The 27,988-nt window shown below is 20.9% G+C and overlaps 3 protein-coding genes across 5 annotated transcripts in view; 1 reads left to right on the top strand and 2 right to left on the bottom strand.

The window, feature by feature from the left end:
* Positions 1-647, bottom strand: part of LOC122507095 (scavenger receptor class B member 1) — a 46,014-nt gene extending 45,367 nt beyond the window's left edge. For both annotated transcript variants that reach the window (XM_043619618.1, XM_043619617.1), the window contains exon 1: positions 44-647. The gene's annotated coding sequence lies outside the window, so the exon portion shown is untranslated. The remainder of the gene's footprint in view (positions 1-43) is intronic.
* Positions 457-14,533, top strand: LOC122507096. 2 transcript variants are annotated; one of them, XM_043619619.1, is made up of 3 exons: positions 457-685; positions 13,324-13,439; positions 14,282-14,533. In XM_043619619.1, exons 1-3 carry the CDS (start codon positions 457-459, stop codon positions 14,300-14,302), a joined length of 366 nt encoding a protein of 121 aa, XP_043475554.1. In that variant the 3' UTR covers positions 14,303-14,533. The 2 variants fall into 2 exon arrangements, 1 of the variants encoding a protein (XP_043475554.1); XR_006302086.1 differs by lacking the exons at positions 457-685; positions 13,324-13,439 and adding an exon at positions 13,756-13,807.
* A 6,082-nt stretch (positions 14,534-20,615) lies between these two features.
* Positions 20,616-25,945, bottom strand: LOC122507146 (NADH-ubiquinone oxidoreductase 49 kDa subunit). Its single transcript, XM_043619710.1, has 4 exons — positions 25,791-25,945; positions 24,531-24,955; positions 23,428-23,899; positions 20,616-21,299 (listed from the first exon to the last, which is right to left on the bottom strand). Exons 1-4 carry the CDS (start codon positions 25,889-25,891, stop codon positions 20,894-20,896), a joined length of 1,404 nt encoding a protein of 467 aa, XP_043475645.1. The 5' UTR covers positions 25,892-25,945; the 3' UTR covers positions 20,616-20,893.
* Between the last annotated feature and the right edge of the window lie 2,043 nt (positions 25,946-27,988).

Here is a 27,988-nt window from a genome sequence, read left to right as displayed (position 1 = left end):
AATTAAAAAAAAAAAAGATTCCGAACACCTCCATGATACTCACATGCGAGCAAAAATTATAAGTCGTCAATTCCGCGAGTTGATCGGACTTGTGCGAGACGACGAGCGGCACAAGGAGAAAGTCTGTACCAAGTATGCCGTTGCTGATGACGAAGGAAATGCTTATTGGGAGCGAACTAACGTACTTTTAAATATTTTGACCACAACGAATAATAATTCTTTTTTTTTCAATTTTCTATTCTCTTCTCTTTTCTCGTCAATAATTCTCTAATTTCTCTATTGTGTCCTCGTTTCCTTTTTCCCCTCTATAATAATTTGTCCACTTTAAATCTCACTTAGAAAAAAAAAATTTTTTTTCTATTCAAAAAAAAAAAAAATTAATTAAATTATTTACTAAGAAAAATAAATAAATAAAAAAGATGTGTTTTGTTTAAAAATTAAAGTTCGCGCGAACTGATGAAGGTCCGGCGGGATGTTAAAAAAAAAAAAATAATAACGATCTCAGGAAGTATCACTACTGCCTGTAAGATCGGCTCTGAGTGTTGTAGTCGATCTGTCGAGGAGGTGCATAGGTACCGATTGATTTTACATGAAATCGGACAGAAAAAGCAAGACACGATCGGTTCACAGTCGGCCGAGAGACTACAAGACTTTTGCCTCTTGCGTGTGTGCCAGGTCTGCTCAGGTGAACGATTTATTATTGCCCCCACTTTTCCACGAGCCCATTGGCTTTTCAGCTTGAGTACTCAATATGTTTAGGTTTACAATTTATATTTTTTCTCTTCTCTTCTTCTTCTTCTTCTTCTTCTTCTTCTTCTATTTCTTCATCTTCGCTTCTTTTTCTTCTCTTTTTATTTCATTTCGAAAAATTCCCTACAATTGATTCTATTTTTTTCCTTCCTTTATATTCTCTTTTTCCCTTTGCTTCTTTTATTTCTTTCTTTTTTCCCTTTCTTCTTCTTCTTCATCTTCTTCTTCTTTTCATATTTATTTTCCTGAAATTTTTCATTTAATTTTAATTTTGTTTTCTTTTTTTATATTCTTTTCTTTCCTTATCTTTATTTCCTTGTTTCTTTCTCTATCTTCTCTTATTTTCTTTTATCTTTCTTTATCTTCTCTTATTTTCTTTTATCTTTCTTTATCATCCTTTCTTCATATTTTTTTCATTTATATTTTCTCTTCTTCTTTTACTTATTCTCTTTTTTCCCCTACTCTTCTTCTTCTTCTTCTTGACTTTTTCTTATCTTCATTTTTGTCTCTTTTCTTTATTTCCTTTTTCTATTCTTCCTTCATTTTTTTCTTCATCTTCGCACCTTTTCTCCTCCTTATATTTTATTTCGAAAATTTTTCTACATTTTGATTCTATTTTTTCATTCCTATTTCTTTTGTTTTTCCTTTATTTTCTGTTTTTTCCTTTTTTCTTTTGCTTCATTCATTTATTTTCTTTTTTTACTTTTTTCGTTTTCATCTTCTTTTGATATTCGATTTCTTGAATTTTTTCACCTCTTTTTAATTTTGTCTTCTTTTTTCTATCATTCTCTTCCCTTATTTTCTTTATTTTTATTTTCTTGTTTATTTCTTTATCTTCTCTTATTTTCTTTTATCTTCCTTTATCTTCTTTTCTTCATTTTTTCCTTTTATATTTTCTCTTCTTCTTTTACTTATTCTTTTTTTTTCTTATCTTTATTTTTTCCTTTTTCTTCCTTTTTTTATTTCCTTTTTCTATTCTTCCTTTATTTTCTTCTTCTTCATCTCTGCTCCTTTTCTTCTCTTTATATTTCATTTTGAAAACTTTTCTACATTTTGATTCTATTTTTTTCATTCCTAATTTTTTTCTTTTTCCTTTGCTTCATTCATTTATTTTCTTTTTTCCCTTTTTTCGTTTTCTTCTTATTTTGATATTCGATTTCTTATGAAAATTTTCATCTAATTTTTAATTTAGTTTTTCTATATTCTCTTCTTTCCTTATTTTCTTTATTTCTATTGCCTATTTTTTTCTTTATTTTCTTTCTTTCTTTATCTTGTTTTATTTTCTTTTTTCCTTCTATTCTTCATTATTCCTTTTCCTTCTCTAATTTTCTTTTTTCTTTCTTTGTCTTCTTTTCTTCATTTTTTCCATTTCTATTTCCTCTTCTTCTTTTATTTATTCTCTTTTTTCTTCTGGATATTCTTCTTATCATCATTTTCCCCGTTTCTTCTTTTATTTGTTTCCTTTTTTCTATTGTTCTTTTATTTTTTTTTCTTCATTTTTCTTCTCTTATTTTCTTTTATCTTTCTTTATATTCTTTTTTTTATTTCTTCCATTTATATTTTCTCTTCTTCTTTTACTTATTCTCTTTTTTCTTCCTACTCTTCTTCTTCTTATCTTCATTTTTTCTCCCTTTTCTTCTTCCTTTTATTTCTTTTTTTATTATTCCTTTATTGTCTTCTTCATCTTCGCACCTTTTCTCCTCTTTATATTTCATTTCGAAAATTTTTCTATATTTTGATTCTATTTTTTCATTCCTATTTTTTTCTTTTTCATTTAATTTCGGTTTTTTTCTTTTGCTTCATTCATTTATTTTCTTTTTTCCCTTTTTTCGTTTTCTTCTTATTTTGATATTCGATTTCTTGAAATTTTTCATCTAATTTTTAATTTTGTTTTTTTATATTCTTCTCTTTCCTTATTTTCAGTTCCTTTTTTCTTATTCTTTATTTTCTTTCTCTATCTTCTTTTATTTTCATTTTTCCTTCTATTCTTCATTTTTCCTTTTTTATTTCCTCTTCTTCTTTTATTTATTCTCTTTTTTCTTCTGGTTCTCCTTCTTATCATAGTTTTTTTTTACTTTTTTCCCCTTTTCTTCTTTTATTTATTTCCTTTTTTCTATTCTTCCTTTATTTTCTTCTTCTTCATCTTCGCTCCTTTAATTCTTTTCTTTCCTTATTTTCTTTATTTCTATTTTCTATTTTTATTTTCTTTTTTTTATTTTCTTTTATTTTCTTTTTTCCTTTTATTCTTCATTTTTCCTTTTTTATTTCCTCTTCTTCTCTTATATTCTTCATTTTTATTTCCCTTCTTTCTTTCTTTATCTTCTTTTATTTTCATTTTTCCTTCCTTCTTCTTCGACATATTTTTCTCTTTCCCTTTCTTTTCCTTTTATTATTTATTTATTTTATTCATTTGAAATCACAAAGTTTTTATGAAATTTCCCACTGTTTCTCAATTTTCTTCCCACTTTTTCCGTCTTCCGTTTTTTCTTTGTTTAAAATTGGAAAAAACCTATTTAACGTTTTTGCACTTCTTCGCATATTTTCTCCTTTTTTTCGACAAATTTCAATTATTTCTTCTCCTCTTGAATATTTTTTCAATTTTTGTCTCAAAGTAATTCTATTTTTTTTTTATAAAGAGTTCAAAGTTTAGAAATTATTCTGCGACATGTATGGCAAGTAAAATATTGAAGAAAATTTAAATAAATAATTTTATTTATTTAAAATAAATAATTCAAATGAAATTTGATATAAATAAATTATTTCAAAAAATGTACAAAGATCACTGTGAATCAAAGTACTAAAAAATCATTATTTTGGAGAAAAAGTCATTAAAAATTTATTTCTTTTAATTTTTAATATTTCTGTCGTCGGCAAATCACACATGATTTGTATAGTTAGAACTGAGTCTAATTTTACTAATAAATAAGTAGAAATTACTGATTTTTATTTTTCAGTAAAATTAGAAAATTTGCAAAAAAAGAATCGAATTCTATTGTCAATTGTAGATTATTATGGGCAATTACAGAGATTTTGGTGTGTGGCTAAATAAATTGTGTGTGGCATCGATAACTTTCGATCTCATGCGCTAATGCCTTGAATTCCGTGAATATATTCGTAGTGTACACTTACATGATTCCGGAGAAAGGAAGAGGAAAATAACACGTAACTTTTCATTGCTTTAAAAATTGCATTCAATGCACGCTCCTTTTTCTTCATATGTTTACTGGATATTCCCTTTACTTATTATTGGTTTCGTGCATTTAAGTAAACGACGATAGTGGTGAAAAGTTTTCTGATGAGTAAAATTCCGCGCACAAAAATATATTTTGTCTCAGTCTTTCAACACCCCCTAAAATAATTATACTTTATCGTATTAATTCGCCACTGTCTTTTTTTTGTTTTCTTTAAAAAAAAGTCAATATTGACAGGATTCTTCAATTTAAATCAATTTTTGTCCAAGAGTTTACTAATTTTAATCAGTAATTATTTACTAAATTTAACTAAAGTTGAAAATTCATTAGTTTACCAAAAAAAACGCTTTACCTGAAGCAACGATAAGTTTCTTTAAAATAGCGAAAGTATTAATTGAAAAAACTAAAAATTTCGCTAAAATAGTGAAATTCGTAGTTATATTTTTTTCCGTGTTAACTAAATTTTTTTTTATTTGCAGTTCGGAATAATTTGTTAGCGTTGGCTAACAAATTATTCCGAACTGCAAATAAAAAAAAATTTAGTATATAGTTAAAGTTATAAATTAATTAAATTTAAAAAAAATTAAAATTAATTAAAATTAAAAATTAAACTACTTTGAAAAAATCCCAAAAAATTGACAAGTTTCGATATATATATAATATGTATAATATTATAAATTTTTGTTATCATCATAATTACCGAGATTGATTATGTAAATGATTAAGTAGACGATAATGAAAATTAAATGTCGAGGAGAAACTCTTAAGTAATCAAAATGAGTTCATAGGATGTTTAAGATTAACCTGATATAAGAAACATGTTATAAAATAATTTAATTTTGCCAATTTTCATTTTTCCGTTTTCTTAATTAGATTATATAGATATATAGTTATGTGTTTATATATAGAGCATACAATAACCGTGACAAGTTTAATTAAAATAAATAACAAAAATTGTTCAGTACTAAATATAACGAGAACGATTCTCGTTTGTCGTTCATTATAAGATTATTATATTGTTTGCAATAATTACCATAATAGAAGAGAATTATATTCTTAATTTTCTTGCAATTTTTTTTTACTTTCTTTTTTGATTAATTTAAATTTAATTTATTTATATTTATTTAATTTATTTAAATAAAAATTTTTAAAAACTTCTTCAAAAATTATTTTCATCATTACGATTATTCATTTCTAGAATTTTCAACTAAAACTCTTCTTTAAGTCAATTTTTTAATAATTTTTGAAAAAGTCGTTCTTTGCGAATTTTCAAATTCTTTTGTTTACAATTTAATTTTACGAAATTTCAATTATTCTCTGACATTCTTCAATTAAATATTTCAGAAATTAAAAACTTCAAATAATTCAAAAAAAATTCCATTAAATTTATTAAGATACATTAATTTTATGGAATTCTTAATTAAAAGTATAAAAAGTTTAAATTTTCAAAGATTTTAATTTGAAATTAATTTTTAAATCAATATTTATTAGAAAATTCTACGAGACTTGAATTATTTAACTATAAAAATAAATATATTATTAAACAATTGAATGTTTCTTAAAATTGAATTTTTATAAAGAATTTTATTAACAAATTTTTAAACATAATTGGATTTTTGCGAAGAATTTTATTAAAATTATTTTTGATAAAAATTGAATTGTTACTCAAAGAATTGCATAAAAATTTTGGAAAATAATTTTATTCTTTAAAGAAATTTAATTAAAAATTTATTGAAAATAATAATTAAATTCTAATAAATAAATTGTAGCAAAGGTTATTAAAATAATTAAATTTCTTTTTTATAAATTTTAATTAATTTTTTAAGAATAATAATTTTTTTTGAGGAATTCCATTAAAATTGTATTAAAAATAATTGAAATTCAGCATTGAGTTTTATTATTTATGAAAATAATTGAATATAATAATTTATGAAAAAATAATTTGTAAATAAAAATAATAGAAATGAAAATAATAAAATTAAAAATAATAAAAATAATAATAATAATAATAATAATAATAATAAAATAATAATAATAATAATAATAATAATAATAATAATAATAATAATAATAAATATTGTTCAAAGAAAATACTCGGAAAAATTTTTCTACTTCGAACTTGAAAAATTGTTTAATAATTTTTATTAAATATACCATAATGAATAAATTGCGTATCAATTTTTTTCTTCACAATAATTTTTACACGTAACTATGAAAATGATGAAAAAAAACGAAATAAAGAAGAAAAATCATCTTCAAGAATTAGTCTTTTGATTGATGATTCGTTAACGTGTTATGAAAAAAAGTTTTTTTTCACATATTTTTCTTTTTTCTCTATATAAATTAATATATAAATATTCAGTATTTCATAATTTCTGCGGAGAGGAAAAAAAGGGTAAAAATAATATTCGTCTTAAAAGTGATATTATCACAATTCTATTAATGTATAATATTTAATTCATGATTAGAATTTAATTTATGATAGCCGCGAAATTATTATTGTTGTTGAAGAAGATTTTTCCACCAAGGAGATGTCTCTCGTCGAGGTGAGAGTTTTTCTCGCATATAAACCACACGCTTGTTCCGGAAATTACGAAATCGATGAAAGCTATGGGCGTCACTAATACAAACCTACAAACTGCAATAATAAATATTTAAGTAAATTGCAAAGAACTCTAATATTCTGAGCCTATTGAAAAAAATGTCATTTATTATAATTATCACGATAGACAATAGAGGAATTTCCATTTTTTTTCTCGCAATATTATTATTTCTGTTACAATGTAATAAACAATGAGAATAAATTATATTGAAAAAATCGAACAACTATAAAGCTTTTTTTTTTCTTTAGTAATTTTTAAAAATATTCGAATCCAAATAATTTTTCGTTCATTTAAAATTTCAAAACTTTAGAAAAACCGCAATTGACAAATAAAAAAAAAAAAAAAGAAAAAACCTAAACCCAAATTTTGAATCATAAAATTATTTTCAATAATAATAGACTTATAATAATTTTCAATAATATTTAAAAATAATAATAATAATAATAATAATAATAATAATAATAATAATAATAATAATAATAATGATAAATAATAATACAAGGATTTAAAAACGAAAAAATATAAATATAATATTAACTCATATGTCAAATGTTACACATTCAATGTCAATAAAACGTTTCATGGAAAGAGTAGAGAAAAAAACCTCCCAATGCAAATTCATTTACATATACACTACATTAAAAGCAACTAATGAATCATTAAAAAAATGAACTTTAAATTTTCCGCAGAATCATTTTATATTTATACTACCAATAAAAATTTGTTCTTTTTTCTCTTTTAAATCTCTAGCAGTTTAATTATACACGAGTGTGACAATATTAGTCAAAAAAAAAAAAAGAAGTCAAGAAGACCTCGAATTAAAAAACAAGTTATTTACACGATATTTTTTTTTACCCCTTTTCAGTAGCAATTTGTTCTCAAATAATTAGATATCAATTTTTTCCAAGTAATGCGAAAAAGAGAGAAGTAAATGTCTTATTTATCTCACGACAGTTGTTGGATTTTTTTTTTTTTTATAAATTTTATTCTATTTTCGCTATATGTATGTATTTTTTTTCTCTAATTTTGCATATATTTATTTCGCTCAATTTACAAGAATTGTAATAAAAATAAATGGTTATAGAATAAATAAATGTGAGTAGACTTTCTCAAATCACTGAATCGAGTGAAATCTCTTTTATATAGATGGAAAAGGTAAAAGTGGGCGAGGAAAATCGAGATATTATAGAATTATAGTCACTATTAAGGAGAGTATTTTCGATATTTTTTTTATATTTCATTTTGATATTTTTTTTTATATTTCATTTTATATTTTACTTTGTATTTTATTTAAAAAAATTTTTTTTTTATTTTAATAAATTACTTTTTTTACTATTTATTTAGTATTTAGTATTTACTATTTAAGCTTCATAGTGACCGTAAAAAGTATTTTAGGGGAACTAAGGGACTGAAAATTAAAAAAAATAATAAAATTCTTGGCAAAATTTTCATTATTTTCAAAAACTTTCCTCAATTCAATGAATTTTAATATATACTACTTTAATAAAAATTCCTAAAAGAATTGAATTAGTTAAAACCTTTAATAAAATTCAACTCAAACAATTAATTATTTTCCATAAATAATAAAAATTTCAAAGAGATTCAATTCTTTACAAATTATTTTCATAGAAACATTTTTTACAGGGATTCAATTATTTTCATAAATAATAAAACTCAATGCTGAATTTCAATTAATTTTTAATACAATTTCAATGGAATTTCTCGAAAAAACTTTAAAATTTTTATTTAAATTTAATAATATATCAAAGAAATTTAATTATTTTAATAACCTTTGCTACAATTTATTTATTAGAATTTAAGTATTATTTTCAATAAATTTTAAATTAAATTTCTTTAAAGAATAAAATTATTTTCCAAAATTTTTATGCAATTCTTTGAGTAACAATTCAATTTTTATCAAAATAATTTTAATAAAATTCTTCGCAAAAATCCAATTATGTTTAAAAATTTACAAAAATTCTCGTCAAAATTTTAATTATCTTTGTAAATAATAAAAATTTTCTCCGAAATTCAATTATTTTTAAAACTTTTAATATAATAATTCTTGTCAGGAATTCAATTATTTATTTATTTTTAATACAATTTTCATCAAATTTCTCGAAAAATGCAATTATTCTTAAAAATTTTATTGAAATTTGTCAAGAGAAATCAATTATTTAAAAATTTGTTAATAAAATTCTTTATAAAAATTCAATTTTAAGAAACATTCAATTGTTTAATAATATATTTATTTTTATATACCGTCAACTGGGGCTATTTTGTGCATCCGGGGGCTATTTTGTGCACGCGAGTTTTTTAATGAAAAAAATTATTAAAATGAATTATTTTAATCTGCTATTTTGTAAAATGAAAGTTTGATTACATGACAATAGAGAGCACTAAATGTTATTATTTAATTCTTTGTCAATTAAGAGAAAAAAATTCCTAAAAACGGAAAATTTGTTTAAAAAATTTTGAAAGTTCGGAAAAATTATACCAGATCTTCTAGAGTTTTAATGTGTCTCATAAACTGAGTTAGATATTTGTTGTCAATTGTGTTGTGATGATACATACGTAATGCGCTAATTTTTTATTCATTATTTTAAGAGAAAAGTGGAAAAAACTGAAAAACCAGGATTCCATGGGGCTATTTTGTGCACTTAAAAAAATCAAATATTTTTCATAAATGTTTTATTTAGTAAGTAAAGAAGATTCTGTTTATCATTTTAATACATTTTTGTCTTACTTTTCTGTCAAAAAACTGTAAATACGTTAATTAAAATCATTAAAACGATTAAAAGCTCAACCGCTGCACAACGTAACCTCAAAAAATGAACATTAATTAATATTTATAAGTTTTTCAAATTAGTTTTAAAACTATTTTCTCGTTTCTCTTAAAATGACTTGAAAAGCATATTAGATATTAAATTGTTATCTATTTAACCTTAAAAATATTTATTTCAATTTTTTTAAAAATAATATCATTGAAAACTATTAAAAAAGCTCCTATTGAAATGATGTTTTAAAGTTATTTATAAGCGTTTAAACGATCATTTTATAATTATATTAGTATATTATTATTATAAAATATATATTAAAAAAGAAAAAAATGTTATTTACTATCTGCGTAATATACAATTTAAAGAAAGATTGTTAATGTTTAGTAAATTCAGATTTTAGCAAAATTTTAGTGCTTTATTTTATATTTTTTGTATAATATATCTACAAAAAAATTTTTACTAGGTCATTCTTTTTTTAACTTACTCTCAAATATATACACAAAAGATTTTATGAAGCAGAAACGATTAAAAAAATGTTTACGCAACATTATAGGAAAACAAAGTTCGATGCACAAAATAGCCCCATCCCGGGAGTTATTTTGTGCACGACTTTCAATGACTATAACTAAGACAAAAAAATTTTTTTCTTTGCCAAATTTATAGGAAAGCTTCAGAAGGATGTCCACAACATATATCAAAAGTTGATTTTCTTTATTCTCTTAATTCTGAATTTAAATAAATCTTTGAATAAAAAAAAAGCTATTTGGTGCACAAAATAGCCCCGGTTGACGGTAGTTAAATAATTGAAGTCTCGTAGAATTTTCTAATAAATATTAATTTAAAAATTAATTTCAAATTAAAATCTTTGAAAATTTGAACTTTTCAAACTTTTAATTAAGAATTCTTTAGAATTAATTTTTCTTAATAAGTTTAATGGAATTTTTTTTTAATTATTTGAAGTTTTTAATTTCTGAAATATTTAATTGAAGAATGTCAGAGAATAATTGAAATTTCGTAAAATTAAATTGTAAACAAACGAATTTGAAAATTCACAAAGAGCTTTTTCAAAAATTATTAGAAAAAAATTGACTTAAAGAAGAATTTTAGTTGAAAATTCTAGAAATGAATAATCGTAATAATGAAAATAATTTTTGAAGAAGTTTCAGTAAAATTTAAAATTATTTAATTTCTTTCAACGAATTTAATTAAAATTTTAATGAAATCAATTATATTAAAGAATTTTTTAAAATAATTGAAAACTTTTTGAAGAATTTTATTCAATTTTTTTTAAATAATTGAATTCCTGAGAAGAATTTAAATAATAATTTTTGAAAACAACTGAATTCATGAGAAGAATTTTATTAAAATTTTTGAAAATAATTGACTTCTTGAGAAAAATTTAAAAAAAATTTTTGACAATAATTTAATTCTTGACGAGAATTTTAAAAAAATTTTGGAAATAATTTAATTTCTGCAAAGTATTTTATTACTTTTCAAAAGAATTGAATTCTGGTGATGAATATTAGATTTTTATCAAAATAATTCAATTTTATTAAAATGCCTCAAAATAATTGAATTTTCGGAAAGAATTTATGCGATTTTGTTTTTTATCAAGCTAATTAAATTCTTTTGCAAAATTACTTAAAAATTTTTGAAAATAATTGACTTTCTGCGACGAATTAAATATTATTTATGAAAATATTTGAATTATTGCAACGAATTTTATTGTTTTATTGAATAATTGAATGTTTCTTAAAATTGAATTCTATCCTCAATTTTAATAAAATTTTTAATAAAATTTTTAATAATAATTGCATTTTTTAAGGAATTTATTTAAAATTGTATTAAAAATATTTGAAATTCTGCGATGAAAATAATTGAGTACGTAAATGGTATTTTATTATTTATGAAAATAATTAAATCTTTTCGTAGAATTGTATCAACAAGTTTTTTCTGTAATTAAATCTGTTAATAAATTTTATGAAAATAGTAAATATTTAAAAACATTGAATTGCAAAAAACTTTTGAAAATAACTGAAATTCTGCAAAGAATTTTATTTAAATTTTTGAAAATAATTGAATTTTTGGCGAAAAATTTTGCCATTTATAAAAATAATTGTATTCGTGCAATAAGTATTTTATTAAATTTTGTGTAAATAATTGAAATTTTGCCAAGAATTTAATTAAAATTTTTGACAATAATTGAATTCTTGAGAAGAAATTTGATATTTATCAAAATAATTGAATTTTGGAAAAGAATTTCATTTAAAATCCTTAAAATAATTGATTTAAACATATATTTAAAAAAATCTATAAAAATATATAGAAAAAAATAGAAAAATTCAAATAGAAAAATATTTTTTCTTCTAAATCGTTATTGATAAATTTAAAATGTAAACACGGAAGTAAAATCACAATATTGTCAATGGGGGGGTATAAATGTTGTAAATTTAATATTTAAATGTAAATTCCCTTAAAAACGTGCTTAAAAATTAATATACAAATGAAATGTTAATCGCAGTATAATGTAAATGTGAAAACAAAGAATTCATTGAAAAAAAAAAAATAATGCAACCAATGATTAAGAATTGATAGAAAAACTATTTGTTATAAATTGCCACTCCTTCCTTTTTTTTCTCTTTTAATATAATCAATGCAAGTAACTTCATTAAATACAACAAAAAAGTAATTGTTTTTATGTCTAATTTGAATTTTTTTCTTTTTTTTCCTCTACGTGTATAATTATATTGTTAAATTTAATATTATACATTTTTCATAATATAAATAGTTTTTAATTCATCTTTATTAATGAACTTTTAATGGATTTTCCTTATTATATTGTAAAACGATATATAATTTATGTTCTTTTATAGATCATTAATATATTTCACCTGATAATGATTCGAATAAAAATCCTATAATAATTAATCTTGATTGTTATAATAAAGGGGCAAATATTGCGAAATGCTTTTCTTTTAAAGCAAAAAAAAAAAAAAATTGTTAACAACAAGGCATTATTTAACAAAAATAAAAATAGAAATTAAATTACTTGGAGATATTTATAATTTACCAATAAATTTATAAATTAAAAATTTTCTTTCTCAACTAAAAATATTCTCTACATATTTATATTTTTTTCTGTCCCTATTAAACGTATTCAAATGAACAATTCAATTCAAATTTTATTATTATTTATCAAATTTTATGAATATTAAATAAAAATATTTATTTAAATATTAAAAAAATAAATTATAAAAATTGTAATTGTTCAATTTTCTTTTGCTTTTTAATAGTCTTAGTAATTATTGAAAATATATTAAATGTTAATTTTTTCAAGTTAATTTTTTCAAACTATTTGTTTTTACAAATAGTTTTTTTAGTCAGTGGTTTCTCATCTTTAAAAAAAATTTTTTATAACAAATTTGTGAGTAATTTTAATAAAAAAATTTTTAAAGAATATTTATCTTTGTAGTAACATTTTTAAAACACATTCGATAAAAAGGAAAAAAATATTTTTTTACAGTCACCAAATTGAAAGTTACTGAGAAGGAAAATTTACAAATTCAAAAATTTGTAATATTCATAAATTTAATTTATAATTATATAATAAAAATAATTATTTTTAATTCTTAGTAAGAAAATTTAATCTATATTACAAATTTTGTTTTAATAATAATAAGTTTTTAAATAAATTAAATGAAATTTTAAAATAACTGAAGAAAATACTTATTCAAAGTTAATTTATAAATATTTATATTTATTTATATTTATAAATATAAAATATAAAAATATTTCTCTATTATATAAATTAATTATTATTATTATATAATAATATATATTTCTTAATTATATATATATATATATATATATATATATATATATATTATTAATATAATACGCAAAATTAAATAATAAATAAATAATTTAAATTATTATGAAACATTTTAAATAAATTATTATTTTCCATTATTAATAATATTGAAAAACTTGTCATTTCAGATGCGACACTAAAAAAACAAATGAAGATTCGAACTTCAACTTTATTAATAATGATGATGAGTTTAATGTTACTAGAAGTAGAACCCCTCTCCTGGTACCAAAAGAAACACAGAGAAGTATAAATAGCTTAAAAACAATTTATACTTTTATGTAATTATATATTGTTTTATTTATTTAAATTATTTATTTTGTCAATTAAAAATAAATATTTTTTTTATCAGCTTTACTTCTACTGTTTAAAAAAAAAATTCATGACAAATTCGTGAGATCTGTTAATAAAAAAATGATTAAAGTTTATTTATCTTTATATAGTAAAATTTCTAAAACACATTCGATAAAATTAAAAAAATATTTTTCTACAGTCACAAAATTAAAAGTTTCTGAGAAAGATACTTTATAAATTATTCAAAAATTTGTAATTTATAAATTTAATTTATAATTTATAATTATATAATATAATGAAAAAAATATTTTTTTTCAATTGGTAAGAAAATTTAATCTAGATTATAGAGTTTAAAAGAACAATATATAAATAAAAATTACTAAAAGAAAATTTTTTTATGTACTTTTCTAATTGCCTATATCCCTATAAATTTGATTTCATAATAATAATAAAATAATAAGTTTTTTAATAAATTAAATAAAATTTTACTTATAATAACAAGAAATTATTTATTAAAAGTTAATTTTTTTTTTATTTATTATTTTATATTTATATTAGTGACTTACATTTTGCTTTTAAGTTAGTAAATTTTACTAAAAAATTAATAGAAATTACTAATTTATTAGTATAATTTACTAATTCAAAAGCAAAAAATCAGTCATCACTAATTAAGATAATTAAACATTTTTACTAATTCAAATTTAGAGAGTAAATATATAATAAAAATAATTATAAAACATTTTTAATAAATTATTATTTTCAATTATTAATAATATTGAAAACTTGTCATTTCAGATGCGACACAAAAAAAAATAAATGAAGATTCGAACTTCGAGTTTATTCATAATGATGATGAGTTTCACGTTACTAGAATTAAAACCCCTCAGATGGTCTTCATTGAGACACAGAAAGAATATGTAACTTAAAAATAATCACCAATTTGACAATTAATTAAAAATTAAAGGAAGATTTTTACAAAAAATTTTTTAAATAATTAAATTCTGTTTGGAAATTTTATGAAAAAGTGTTTATTGAAAATCATTGAATTGCGAAATATTTTTAAAAATAATTAAATTTTACAAAGAATTCCATTAAAATTTTTGACAATAATTGAATGTCTGTGTGGCATTTGATTAAATTTTTTTGAAAATAATTGAATTCCCAAGAAAGCATTTTATTATTTATGAAAATAATAAAATTGAATTCTTGCGAACGATTTTATTAGAATTTTTTAAAATAATTAAATTTCTAAGAAGAAATTTATTACTTTTAAAAATAATTGAATTCTTGTGATATTGCTATATTTATATGAAAATAATTGAATTTTGCAAAGAATTTTATTAAAATGCCTCAAAATAATTGAATTTTCGGGAATAATTTTGTTATTTATCTTTAATAATTGAATTCTTTCGAAGAATTTATTTATGTAAATAATTAAATTCTTGGGAAGAATTTAATTAAAATCTAAAAGAATAATTGAATAATTTAAAAAAAAATGTACTTAATTATTTATGAAATAATACTAAATTATTTATGAAAATAATTGAACTATTGCGCAAAATTTTATTAAAATGTTTAAAAAGAATTGAATTTCTGTGAAAAATGTTGTTATTTTTGAGAATAATTGAAAATTTAATTTTAAATTTAATTTTAAAATAATTGATTTCTTTAAAACAATTTCATTAAAATATTTGAAAATGATTTAATTCCTCCAAAGAATGTTTAATATCATTTTTTTTTAATAATTGATTTTTTTGAGCAATTCTTGTAAAATTGTATTAAAAATAATTGAAATCCTGCCATGAATTTTATTAAAATTTTCAAAAATAATTGAATTCCTGAGAAGAATTTTATTATATTTATGAAAATAATTGAATTATTGAGAAAAATTTTATTAAAATATTTAAAAACAATTGAATTTCTGTGAAAAATTTTGTTGCTTTTGAAAATAATTGAATTCTTCATAAGAATTTCATAAACATTGTTTTAAAATTTAAATAATTTTTTCTAAATTTCTACATTATGAAAAATTTGTTTTATATAATTGAATTCTTGTCGAAAACTTTATTTGTGAAAATAATAGAATTTTTCGAGTAATTAATTTAAAATAGTATTAAAAAAATAAATAATTGAAATTCTTCGATGAGTTTTATTATTTATGAAAAGAGATGAATTCTTGCTTAAAATATTTTATTACAAATTTTTTTTAAAAATTCCATTTCCATGAAAAATGTTATTATTTATGAAAGCAATTGAATTATTGTGCAGAATTGTATAAAAATTTGGTTAAATAATTGATTTTTTGAATTTTTTTTTTAAAATGCTATTTTTAATTAATTGAATTCCTGTGGAAATTTATTATTTATGGAAATAATTGAATTTTGGATGAATTTTATCAATTTTTTTTTAAATAATTGAATTCTTTTGCGAAATTTTAGGAAAATAATTGAATTCCGAATATTTTTTTGAAAATAATAGAATCGTTTTAAAGAATTTGATTATAATTTTTGAGAATAGTTTTTTTTATTTCTAGAATAAGAATTAAAGCAAATAGAGAAAAAATAATGAAATTTTTATCATTTTAAACTTCGATTTATTATTTTTATTTTTTACTCTTTTTTCTAATTTCGAGTAATGGAAAATCGACCTTGACCGTCATTTCTAAAAAATTTATTTTTTCTTTTCTTTTTATTTTTTTTTAACTAAAACTCGAAGGAGTTTGCGCATAAAATTTTGTCAGCCTCGTGGTATACACCACGCAACAAATAAAATTCTGTCTGCATGTCGTGCGGTAATACGGTCAGACCGTCAATAATGTAATGAGTAATGACGTTGTGCAAGCGTTGAGAAATATTACTGAGATTAAAATGCTGACTGAGTACAGCCACCTGCCAACCTAAACCGTACAGTAGTCAATTGGCTATATACAGAAGCCTTCGACCTTTGAGAAAAAAAAAAAATAATAATAAAAAAATAAACTCAATTTCAGAAAAAAAATCTTTTTTCAATTAACAAAATCGACTCTTTTTATTTATTCAATCAACTATTTTCAAATATTTAAATTATTAATGCATTTCCTGTACCATTTACACTAATATAACTTGTTATTTAAATAAATTCCCATAATAAATTGGTCGGAAGAAAATGAACAACGACCAAAAAATATTTTTTTTTATTTATTTATTTTTTATTTTATTTTTATTTTTTTTTTACTTTTTTTATTTATATATTTATTTTTTTTTAAATATTTTTTTTCTTCTTTTATAATTTAATTTTTTCTGAAATAATCATAAATTGTACTTTTACAGAATTTTGTAGAAAATTGTCCTTTTTCAATTAATTATATTCATAGAAATTAATGAACGAAAAAGAGAAAAATTTTATCAGTCTCATCGTATGAAATTTATAAATTGTTATTAAAAAAATATTTTTTCAACTATTTTCATCTCATATTTGGTAGAAAATTAAAATATCAACAAAATTCGAATAATTGAACAATTGTCTCCTATTATGCAATAATAAATTTGCAATTAATTCAGTTGCATGGCCTTAACATCTACGTGCCTCGCAGAAAATTTATACAGAAACTATTTTAGACCTTTTTCTACCTCCTTGAGATAAAAATAATATAGAAAAAAAATTTTTCAACAGTTTATAAATCACATATTTTGGAAATAAAAAACAAAAAAAGAATTTTAATCAAAAAAGTGAATGTAGCAAAAAAAAAATTTTTTTTTAACTCCTTCGATTATAAAAACATTAAAAACATTAAAAATATTTTTAAAAAAAATTTAAATATACATAAAGATTGAATTATTAAATTGATTAATAATTCTTGACTACTAATTATAATTCACTATTAGTGAAAAGAAGTGAATTATTAAAAATATAAACCCTTTAGATTCATTATTTTATTTTTTTTTGTTCTCTCTCAATTTTAAAACCGATCGTTTCGATCTCAAAAGTCTTATTTTGTAAAAAAAAATTGTATAATCATTTGGCACTGACCTACAACATCAGGGTAAACGAGTTGTCGATTAAAAAAATATAAAATTTATTCCTTTTCTCACTTCTCTATATTTCGCAAAATTTCTTCCTTTCAATATTTCACTTCACTTCCGACTTTTCTCTATGAAATAAATATTAAAATCACTTTCATGAATATTCCAATAAAAAAAATTCTAAAAATCATTAAAAATTTCAAGAACTCAATTAAATATTCATTTTAAATTAATTATCGAAATAAAACAATTTTAATTTAATTCAAATTTTTATTTTTCTTGCCCTTTCGGCAAGAAATGTCAAAATTAATTAATTCCCATTAAAGAAAAAATTCAAATTACCGAAAAAGGCAATTTTTCTGTCTTCCTGTGTCAAATTCCTTATAAATCGATTCATAAACAAGATTTGACGTTAAAGTAACGATAAAAATTGAAATAAATCATTTGCAAAGAATTTCTTTTTGAAAACATTATAAATGATTCAAATTAGGAGAATTTTATTTTTATTTTCGTTGGTACGTTTAATCGGTGAAAAAAAACACAACCGAATTGATAGTGTTTATTTTTTTCGATAGCCTAGTCTGACTATCAACTTCGTGTAATTTGTTTAAAAAAAAGAAAACAAAACAAAAATTACAAGATACGAAATACTAATTAAACAAAATGATTAATATTTGAAAATTTCACAGATTTCAAATTTATTCAAAATTAATTAAATTGATCTAATTACATTAATTAACATAATTATTCGATCGAATTAGATTTTAAAAAAGTTAATTAATTAATAATTATTAATAACACTTATCAATAATAATTAATTAACAATATTATTTATTTATTATTATTTATTATTTATTTTTATTATTATTAATAATAAATAATAATTAATTATTTGATCGAATTAATTTGAAAAAAAGAAAATTAAATTATTAAAAAATAGTATTAACCAGAAATGTAAAGAATAATAAATGAAAGAAAACGAGAAAAATATTAAAAACAAAAATTCCCAAAAAAAAAAATAAATAAATAAAATCTTTGATTACCAGCAGAAAATCTGTTTTGCATAATTTTTTTTCCTCAACGTTAAGTAACTATTCACGCGAATTTTTAATTATCATAAATCAGCAACAATCATTTTTCAAAAATGATTAACACTTCGCGTATTTACTGATGAATTAATATCGTAAAGTTCATGACAATGCTTCCATATAATCGAAGGAACGGAGATAAAATTTGGCCCGAGGAAATAACAATGATTACATTGAATTTTATTTACAAATTTTAATCCCCCATCAAGTTAAATTCAACAAAAATTGTTAAATTTTTTCTTGTCAGGGTTGCCACAAATATTTAATTTTTTTCCCCTGATTTCCAGACAAAATTCTCACTTTCTCCCTGACCCTAAAAAATATTCTGATTCACTCTAAAAACTATTAGAAACAAAAATGTTACATTTATTTACAAATTTCACTAATTGTAAGTAAAATTATTCAAAAGCATCAATAATTTCTTTTTTAAATAAATATTTAATCATTATTATTTTTCCGTAGGAATTAAAATTCTTCAATACATTCAAATTCAAACCTTTTTGAAATTCAACAATTTATGTTTTGTTATAATTTAAATTACCATGAAATTTTTCAAAAAAAAATTTATTATTTACAAAAATCCTAATAAAATCCTTCGCAAGAATTCAATTATTTTTAAAAAGTAGTAAATTTTCTCAAAAAAATTCAATTATTTGAAAAATTGTAATAAAAAATTCGTTGCAATAATTCAATTACTTTCATAAAATAATAAATCGATTGTTTGGTAATTCATTTTTTAATTAATTTTAATTAGAAAATTCTAGAAGAATTGAATTATTTAAATTAAAAAATAAATAATTTATTGAATAATTGAATTGTTTGTTAAAATTGAATTCTCATAAAGAATTTTATCAACAAATTTTTAAATAATTCAATTATTTTGACAAATTTTAACGAAATTTTTAAGAATAATTACATTTATCGAGGAATTTGATTAGAATATTGTATCACAAAAATTAATTAAAATCCTGCAATGAGTTTTATTATTTATGAAATGAATTAAAAATTTTCCCAAAAATGTTATTAAAATTTTTCTAAAATAATTGAATTTTAGTGAAGAATTTTATTTGTATTTATAAAAATAATTGAATTCTTGAAAAGAACTTTGTTAAATTTTTTTTAAATAATTGAATTTTTGCGACGAATTTTATAAAAATCTTTTTAAATATTTGATATTTTTCGAAAAATTTTATCAAATTTTGTATATTAAATTATTGAATTTTTGTGACGAATTTTATTATTTATGAAAATAATTGAATTATGTATTTCAAAGAAATTTATTAAAAAAATTTTATAAATTATTGAATTCCTGTGGAATTTTAACAAGAATTTTATTCAAGTTTTTAAAAATAATTTAATTTTGAAGAAGAATTTTATTATTTATAATAATTGAAATTTTGACGAGAATTTTTAAAAAAAATTTTAAATAATTGAATTTTGGAGAAGAATTTTATTATTTTTGAAGATATAATTGAAATGACCAGAATTTTTTTTTAATTTTTAAATATAATTGAATTTCTGCGAAAAATTTTATTACTTTTGAAAATTATTGAATTTATGGAATTATTTGTAACTTTTCCAAAATTCAATTTTTTTTTAGTATTTTTAACTAAAATTTTTCTAACAATCTAGTATTTATGAAAATTGTAAAAATGATTTATTAAATAATTTATAAGTCATAATTTTATGATAGTTCTTGTAAAATTAATTTTTTTAAAATGAAATTCTGGTCTGAAATAGAAAAAATTCAAGGTTTTGTATTAAAATTCGCGGTAATTTCATAGTTTACGAGGCAAACAAAAAAAAATATCAAAATTCAGAGTTTTTTCATGAATTTTTAAAATTCAATTTTTTCCAGTATTTTTACCAAAAATCCCTGACTTTTCCCTGACCTGTGGCAACCGTGCTTGTTCATTTAAATTTAGTTTAATTAATAAGTAAATTTTAATTGTACTTTTTTTTAATATTATCGTACAATAATAGATAATAAATAAATAAATAGTCATCTCGCGAAAAAAGAATTAACGCCCTTCTCAAAAATTTTCTCTTTAAATTATATTTATTATATATATAATATATGTAAAACGAAAAATTTAAATACCAATTCATATAAGATAGAAATATGCTTCTTTTTTTTAAATTATAATCAAAAAAATGATGTTATTTTTATATAATTATTATTTTTGTTTCATTAATTAACCACTGTAATTATTTTATTTAACAGTACAAGTTTTCGTTTTCTTTTTTTTTTCTCTTTCTACTATACAAATGATTTCTCATCATAGAACTGATGTGACTTACTGTATTTCATTATCAGTCTATCGATCGATTTCACCGAAAACAACGTCTAGTGTACCAATTATTGCGACAATATCAGCAAGAAAATGTCCAGGTCCAATTTTCTCGAGACATGCCAAATGAGCGAAACCTGGTGCTTTTATTTTACATCTATATGGTTTACTGCTGCCATCACTGACAAGATAGACGCCAAATTCACCTTTTGGCGCTTCAATGGCCGTGTACGTTGCACCAGGTGGCACTTGAAAGCCCTGCGTGAATAACTTAAAATGATGAATTAACGCCTCCATACTCTCCTTCATTTCCTTTCGACTTGGTGGCATTATTTTTGCGTCGTCAACTCTCACCTCGCCAGCGGGCATTTGATTTAAGCATTGCAATATTATTCTCAACGATTGACGCATTTCCTCCAAACGAATCAGATATCTGAGAAAAAGAAGAGAGAAAATGGAAGAAAATGGAAAATATTGTTTAACAAAAGAGATAATAGAATGTAAAGAGAAATTAATAACAAATAATTAATAATAATAAAAATAATAATAATTGTAATAATAATAATAATAATAATAATTGTAATAATAATAATAATAATAATAATAATAATAATAAAATAATAAATTGTAATAATAATAATATAATAATAAATAATAAATTAATAATCGACAAATTCTGTCCTCAATGTCCCTAAAGTTTTAACGTTCAAATAAAACGAAATAATACAAATAAATTTATTTTCTCACTTTAAAAAATTATTTTTAAACATTATTGTAATTTTTTGAAGAATTTTAACTAAAAATTTGGAAAATAATTAAAGTTTACAAAAATTTTTGTATTTAAGTAATTCAATTATCGTTGAATTCTACTAAGAATTGATTTGAAAAGGAATTTTAGTTGAAATTTTAGAAAATATTTGAAGAATTGAAAGAATTGCAGTTCTAATTTTTATAAATAGATATTTAATTTCAAAAAGGTTTTACGGGTTTTACATTTACAGTATTTTGGAATTTTAATTCCAAATGGACAAATAAATAACAATAAGTATTCAAATATTTTTTAAACAAAAAATTAATGAAATTTGAACAATTTTATTTAAAAATTCTGAAAAAATGAGTTTTTTTAATAAAAAAATTGTAACGAACGTTCTTTTAAAAATAGTTGAATTCCAGAAAATAATCATAAAAAATTGAAAAATTAGTAAATTTTCTCAAATTTCATAAAAATCAATTTTATACTTGAAAGAATTTTATTTCCTCACTTTAAAAAATTATTTTGAAACATTATTGTACTTTTTGAAGAATTGTAAATAAAAATTTGAAAAATAATTAAAGTTTACAAAAATGTTTGTATTCAAATAATTCAATTATCGTTGAATTCTACTAAGAATTGATTTAAAAGAGAATAAAATTTTGAAAAATAATTGAATACCCAAAGCCTTGTAAAAGAATTTTACGCAATAATTAAATTTTAAAAGTTTTTTAAATTAAAAAAATCTTTTTAAAATTTTAATAGCCGTAAAAGTAAAATAATATTTAAATGTTTATTTGAAAAAATTATTACCTCTTATTTTCCTTTGAAAATTATTAAAGTTAGTAATTTAATTCAAAAATTCTAAAAAAATATTTAAGTTTTGGAAAAATTTACAGTTGTAATTTTCAGAAATATGTAAGTTTCAAAAAGGTTTTACATTGGAATTGGAATTATTTAAAATTTTAATTAAAATAAATTATAATAAATTTTTAAATATTTGTTTAAAGGAATTTATTGAATTTTTGAATAATTTAATGTCGAAATTCTAAAAAATTAGGTTTTTAAAAAATTGCAATTAAAACTTTTTTGGAGATATATAATTTTAAAACTTGAAACAATTAAAAGTTTTGTCAAATTTTATTGAAATAAATTTTCTATTTGGAAGAATTTAATTTTATTACTTTTGAAATTGAAATTTAATCGTATTTTTGATGAATTATATTTTGAAAAATTATACTTTCTAAAAAATAATAAATTTTCATTAAATTAAAAAAGAATGTTTTTGCGACTAAGAAATAATTTTAAAACTTGACTCGCATTTAGTTATGCTAATTGTTTAATAAAAGAGTCAAAAGAATAAGAAGAGAAATTAATAAGCTAAGAAAATAATTATTTAATTGAATAATTGATAGAATATTAATTTAATAGAATAATTAATTATTTAGTTGAATAATTATTTAGTAGAGTAATTATTTAGTGGAATAATTATTTAGTGAAATAATTATTTAGTGAAATAATTATTTAGTGAAATAATTATTTAGTGGAATAATTATTTAGTAGAGTAATAGTAGAGTAATTATTTAGTGGAATAATTATTTAGCAGAGAAATTATTTAGTGGAAAAATTATTTATTAGAGTAATTATTTAGTAGAATAACTATTTAGTAAAATAATCATTTTATAGAATAATTAATTAATAAAATAATTTAATAGTATAATTAATTATTAAAGAATAAATTCTTCACCTCTCCTGATTAAATGTTAAATATAAAAAAATATTAATAAGAATAAAAACTAAAAATACTTGCCTATCATAGCAGTCGCCATTGGCGCCAACCGGTACGTCGAATTCGACTAAATCATAAGCGTCATAGGGTTGAGTTTTTCTCAAATCCCATTTAATACCAGAACCGCGGAGCATAACACCGCTAAAGCCAAGATTTAATGCATCTTGCGCTGTAATAACGCCAATATCTTTAGTTCTTTGAATCCAAATTCTCGAGTCTGTGAGCATATCTTCAACTTCATCGATACGTTCCGCATATTTTGAGGCCCAATCGTGAATGTCGTCCATTAAACCAAGTGGCAAATCGAGTGCAACACCACCAGGACGAATGTATGCCGCGTGCATACGCGCACCACTGACTCGCTCATAAAATTCCATTAATTTCTCACGTTCTTCGAATAGCCAAAAAAATGGCGTGATCGCTCCAACGTCCAAGGCGTGTGTGCCAATTCCCATTATATGATTTAATATACGTGTAATTTCAGCGAAAAGCGCTAAAACATTAATTTTATTTTAAAATATTTTGAAATAATTGATTTCTAAAAAATTTTTAAGTTAATTTGAATTTTCAAAAATATATAATTGAAAATAATTGAATTTTCAAAAATAAATCTGTGGCCATCCTGATTGTTAATAAAAAGCGTTTATAAATTTTCAAAAAAATATTTTAATATAATTTTTTGAAGTTTCATCAATTTTTATTTGAAAATTTTTTCTAAATGATTAAGAATTCAATTAAGTACTTTTATTTGCAATTAAAATACGTCAACATTTAATGTTTACCAATTTTATTAAAATACTTGAAAATAATCAATTATTTTCACTAAAATTTTTCAAAACTCCAATTATTTAGAAACTTAATAATATTCTTCAATTATATAAAAAAATAGTTCAAAAATAATTTTTGATTTGTCTGTGGTTATTATTTTACATATTATTTTATTACTAATTAATTATTATTATTATTATTTTTTTACCCTATAAAAATTGAAATAAATTTCATTTTATACCAGAGAAGTTATATTTTGCAGCAATATTTAGAAAAAAAGACATGAATAAATAATTTTCATTTTCTTAATTTTCATACAATCTCTATATTATATCAATTAGAAAAAAAATACTCACTTCGTATGTATTTTGCGCGCAGTGGAACTTCAATATTCAAAAGTTTCTCGACGGCCATTGAGAAACATTGCTCGTTACACATCATTGAAACGTAATCCAAACGATCGAAATATGGCAATGCTTGCATATATGTTTTATATTCGATAAGTTTCTCAGTTCCACGATGCAATAGACCAATATGAGGATCGGCACTTCGACAAATTTCACCCTCTAATTCCATTACTAAACGCAATACACCGTGGGCAGCTGGATGTTGAGGGCCAAAATTCATTTTAATATTACTTATTTTATTCTCACATGGCTTTGAAACTGGATTCACTATCGGTGGTTTCCAATTTGATGGCATTGTTGTGTAACAAATTGGACCATCAATTGATTTAAGATATTCATAATCCGGAAACCACTGGTCCCCAGCATTTCGTTTGCTGAAAAAGGAAAAATTTATTTTAATTTCATGTTTTTTAAAAAAAATTTTTAATATTCCTTTTTTTAAAATCATTAATTCAAATATTTAATTTATTATTTAATTATTAATTAAATTACATAATTAATTAATAATAATTAAACTAATTATAATTTATAATAAAATAAAATACTTTAATTTATAAATTTTTAGAATTAGAAATTTATAAATTAAAATAAATTAATTAAAATAAACATTCAAATTTGAGACTTCGTTCAAAATGGAAATTTTCAAACATAAAAAATATTATTTTCTCCAAAAAAATAATTTTTTCAAAAATATATTTTCAAATAATTGAACGACTAAATAATGTTTATTTATTTTTAAACTTAAGGTTTAAATTATCGAATAATACCAAATTATCCACAAATAGTTGAAATTATCCTATTTTATGTTAAATAAAATCTATATTAATACTTAACATAATATAATTACTAAATTGTGAATAAATTGGGAGAAATTTTCAAACAATTAAAAAAAAACAAATTGTTTCGTAAATCAAAGTGACATTTTGCCATACAAGCAGACGAAATGAGATTTTCGTACTACTTTGTACGTTTTGTCAGTCGAGATAAATTCAACTAAAATGTCAACTTCATTTACGAACCAACGTAATTGACAATTATTCCCTTATTTATCATTTTGCAACAACAATAATAATAATAATAATATAATTGTAGAAAAAGAAAACAAAAATAATTTAAAATATAAATTTGTCAATAAAGGTTATGTTGGGATTATATAACATAATAGATGTTTTATCGAGTCTAATGAGTATTAATTGAAATGATAATTACCTGAGTAAAAAAGTGGGTGTTCCATGTTGTAAAATATTAATACTGTCTGCTGAAAATCCTGCAGATTTTCGCAGAACAGTTCTCAAAACTGCAGTAGCCATCGTCCTCGGAGGCTACCACTTTCGTGAAAAAACACATCCAAACAGGACTTGAGAACTTTCGGTGATAATATCGACTCACAGAGTGTCGAACAAAATGTTTCTAAAATTCACCACGAAATCGAAGCGCTGCGATTGAAATTACTGCATTTTACATCTTAAATTGTTTATAATAACTTTTCTATTTCAATAGAATATTTAAATAAATTAAATAATTAATTTTTCTTCTGTATTTTTAAATATTTTAAAGACTGCAAATAAAAATTAAAAATTAAATAAATATGTAATAATAAATATAAATATAATAATCATAATAATAATAACAATAAATTAATTTATTATAATAGTAATATTGTTGCAATTTATTTCAAAAACCTATATTATTTCGTTGAAATAATTCACAAAATAATGATCCCCAAGTTTTGAACGTTCAAATGAACGAAATATTTTTTATTGAAGATATTTTTATAAATTACTAATCACAAAAAATTTAAAAACTGAAATATTTACGCTTAGAAACTCAGTTATTAATTTTTTAGATAGTGACGCAAAATAATTGCAATAAAAATTTAATTGGTAGAAGAAATAAATTAATTTCGTTCATTTGAACGTTCAGAACTTTAGGATCTTACAAAATAACAATATTAACATTACTATATTATTATATTTTTATTATTAAAATTATACTCTAATAAATAAATATATAAATACTTTATAACAAATATAAATAATTTTGATAATGAATATATCTAAAAAATAATTTAAAAAGAAAGAAATAAATAAAAAAGTAAATACCTATCTTTCATAAGTTTTTCTTCATTCACATTAGCATAATTTTGTCAATAATACTGTCACTTATAAAAACTTTTATTTATGAATCACTAATTTCACTTTCGGAAATTAAAAAATTCCCAACAAACCGAACATTTTTCTCAAAATAATAAATTACTAAATCGATTACAAAATCTGAGTCAAAAGTCAATCAGTAATCAATACAAAAATTTATATGGTGATGAGCGAATGGAAATGATTTACAAAAATTTAGGGGATTTTAATAAGTAAAAACCCAAAAAAAGGTTTCTTTAAAAAGTTAAAATAATTTTAAAAAAGTAAAATAAAAATAAAAAATAGTATAGTGCAGATGTAAAAAAATCTGCGAAATGCGAAAATATTCCATTTTTGGAACTTTATATTTTCATTATTATTTAATATCCTAAATTATTAATTAATATAATATTAATAACAAAATTAATTAATAAATTATTATTAATTATTTATTAATTATAATTTATAATTAATTATATTATTATTAATAAATTAAATAAATAATATAATTAAATTAATAACGAAACTATTAATATTAATATAGATATTAATTAATATTATTATATTTCTTGAATTTAATATTAATTAAAAATGAAATACACAAAGACTCTAGAGATTTAGTGGGAAAAAATTACCTATAAAAATTAAAACCTTTCTTCGTATCAAATAATTAAAACGCTTTAAAAATGTAAAAACTGACTTGCCGGTCGATGATTTCTGTCGAATGATTAATAACCGTTGAGACTAACTTTAATTTCCAGGTACTCGTTTCCGATGTCCTTTTCCAGCCAAGAACATATTTTCCATGAAACTGCGCTCCATCGTGCACGATTTCATCCAAGAGTAGCTTCAGAATCACTGTATCCGTTTCAGGAACCACTCAAACACACACTTTTGCAAACAAAAGAATATAGACATTGAAATAAATTAACTCTGTACAGTTCACATTTATTTGTACCGACACGAAATCCGCTCGAATATTATAATCAACCACGTACATTATTTTTTCTTAAATCAACACACGTGCTAATTTTCCTAAAAAAAGTTTTTAACGCCACGAAAACGTAATCCCGAAGTCCAAAAACAAATAACAAATCATTCTTCACAGCAGCCATCTTGTATTTGCGAACACGAAATTGCAACAATTGAAAGCAAACAAACGAAGCTTAAAATGCAAATTTTAAATTTGTCAACGGTTTTTCCGCGCGGTAGCCATCTTGAATTTTTTTTTCTCCGAAATGATCAGAAATGTAATTTGCGATTTTGCGAAGAATT

The sequence above is a fragment of the Leptopilina heterotoma genome, unplaced genomic scaffold, assembly GCF_015476425.1.
Source record: "Leptopilina heterotoma isolate Lh14 unplaced genomic scaffold, ASM1547642v1 Lhet_45, whole genome shotgun sequence".
Classification (NCBI taxonomy): Eukaryota; Metazoa; Arthropoda; class Insecta; order Hymenoptera; family Figitidae; genus Leptopilina; species Leptopilina heterotoma.
The sequence above is the reverse complement of the archived record's forward strand: the minus strand, read 5'-3'. Positions and strand labels throughout refer to the sequence as shown.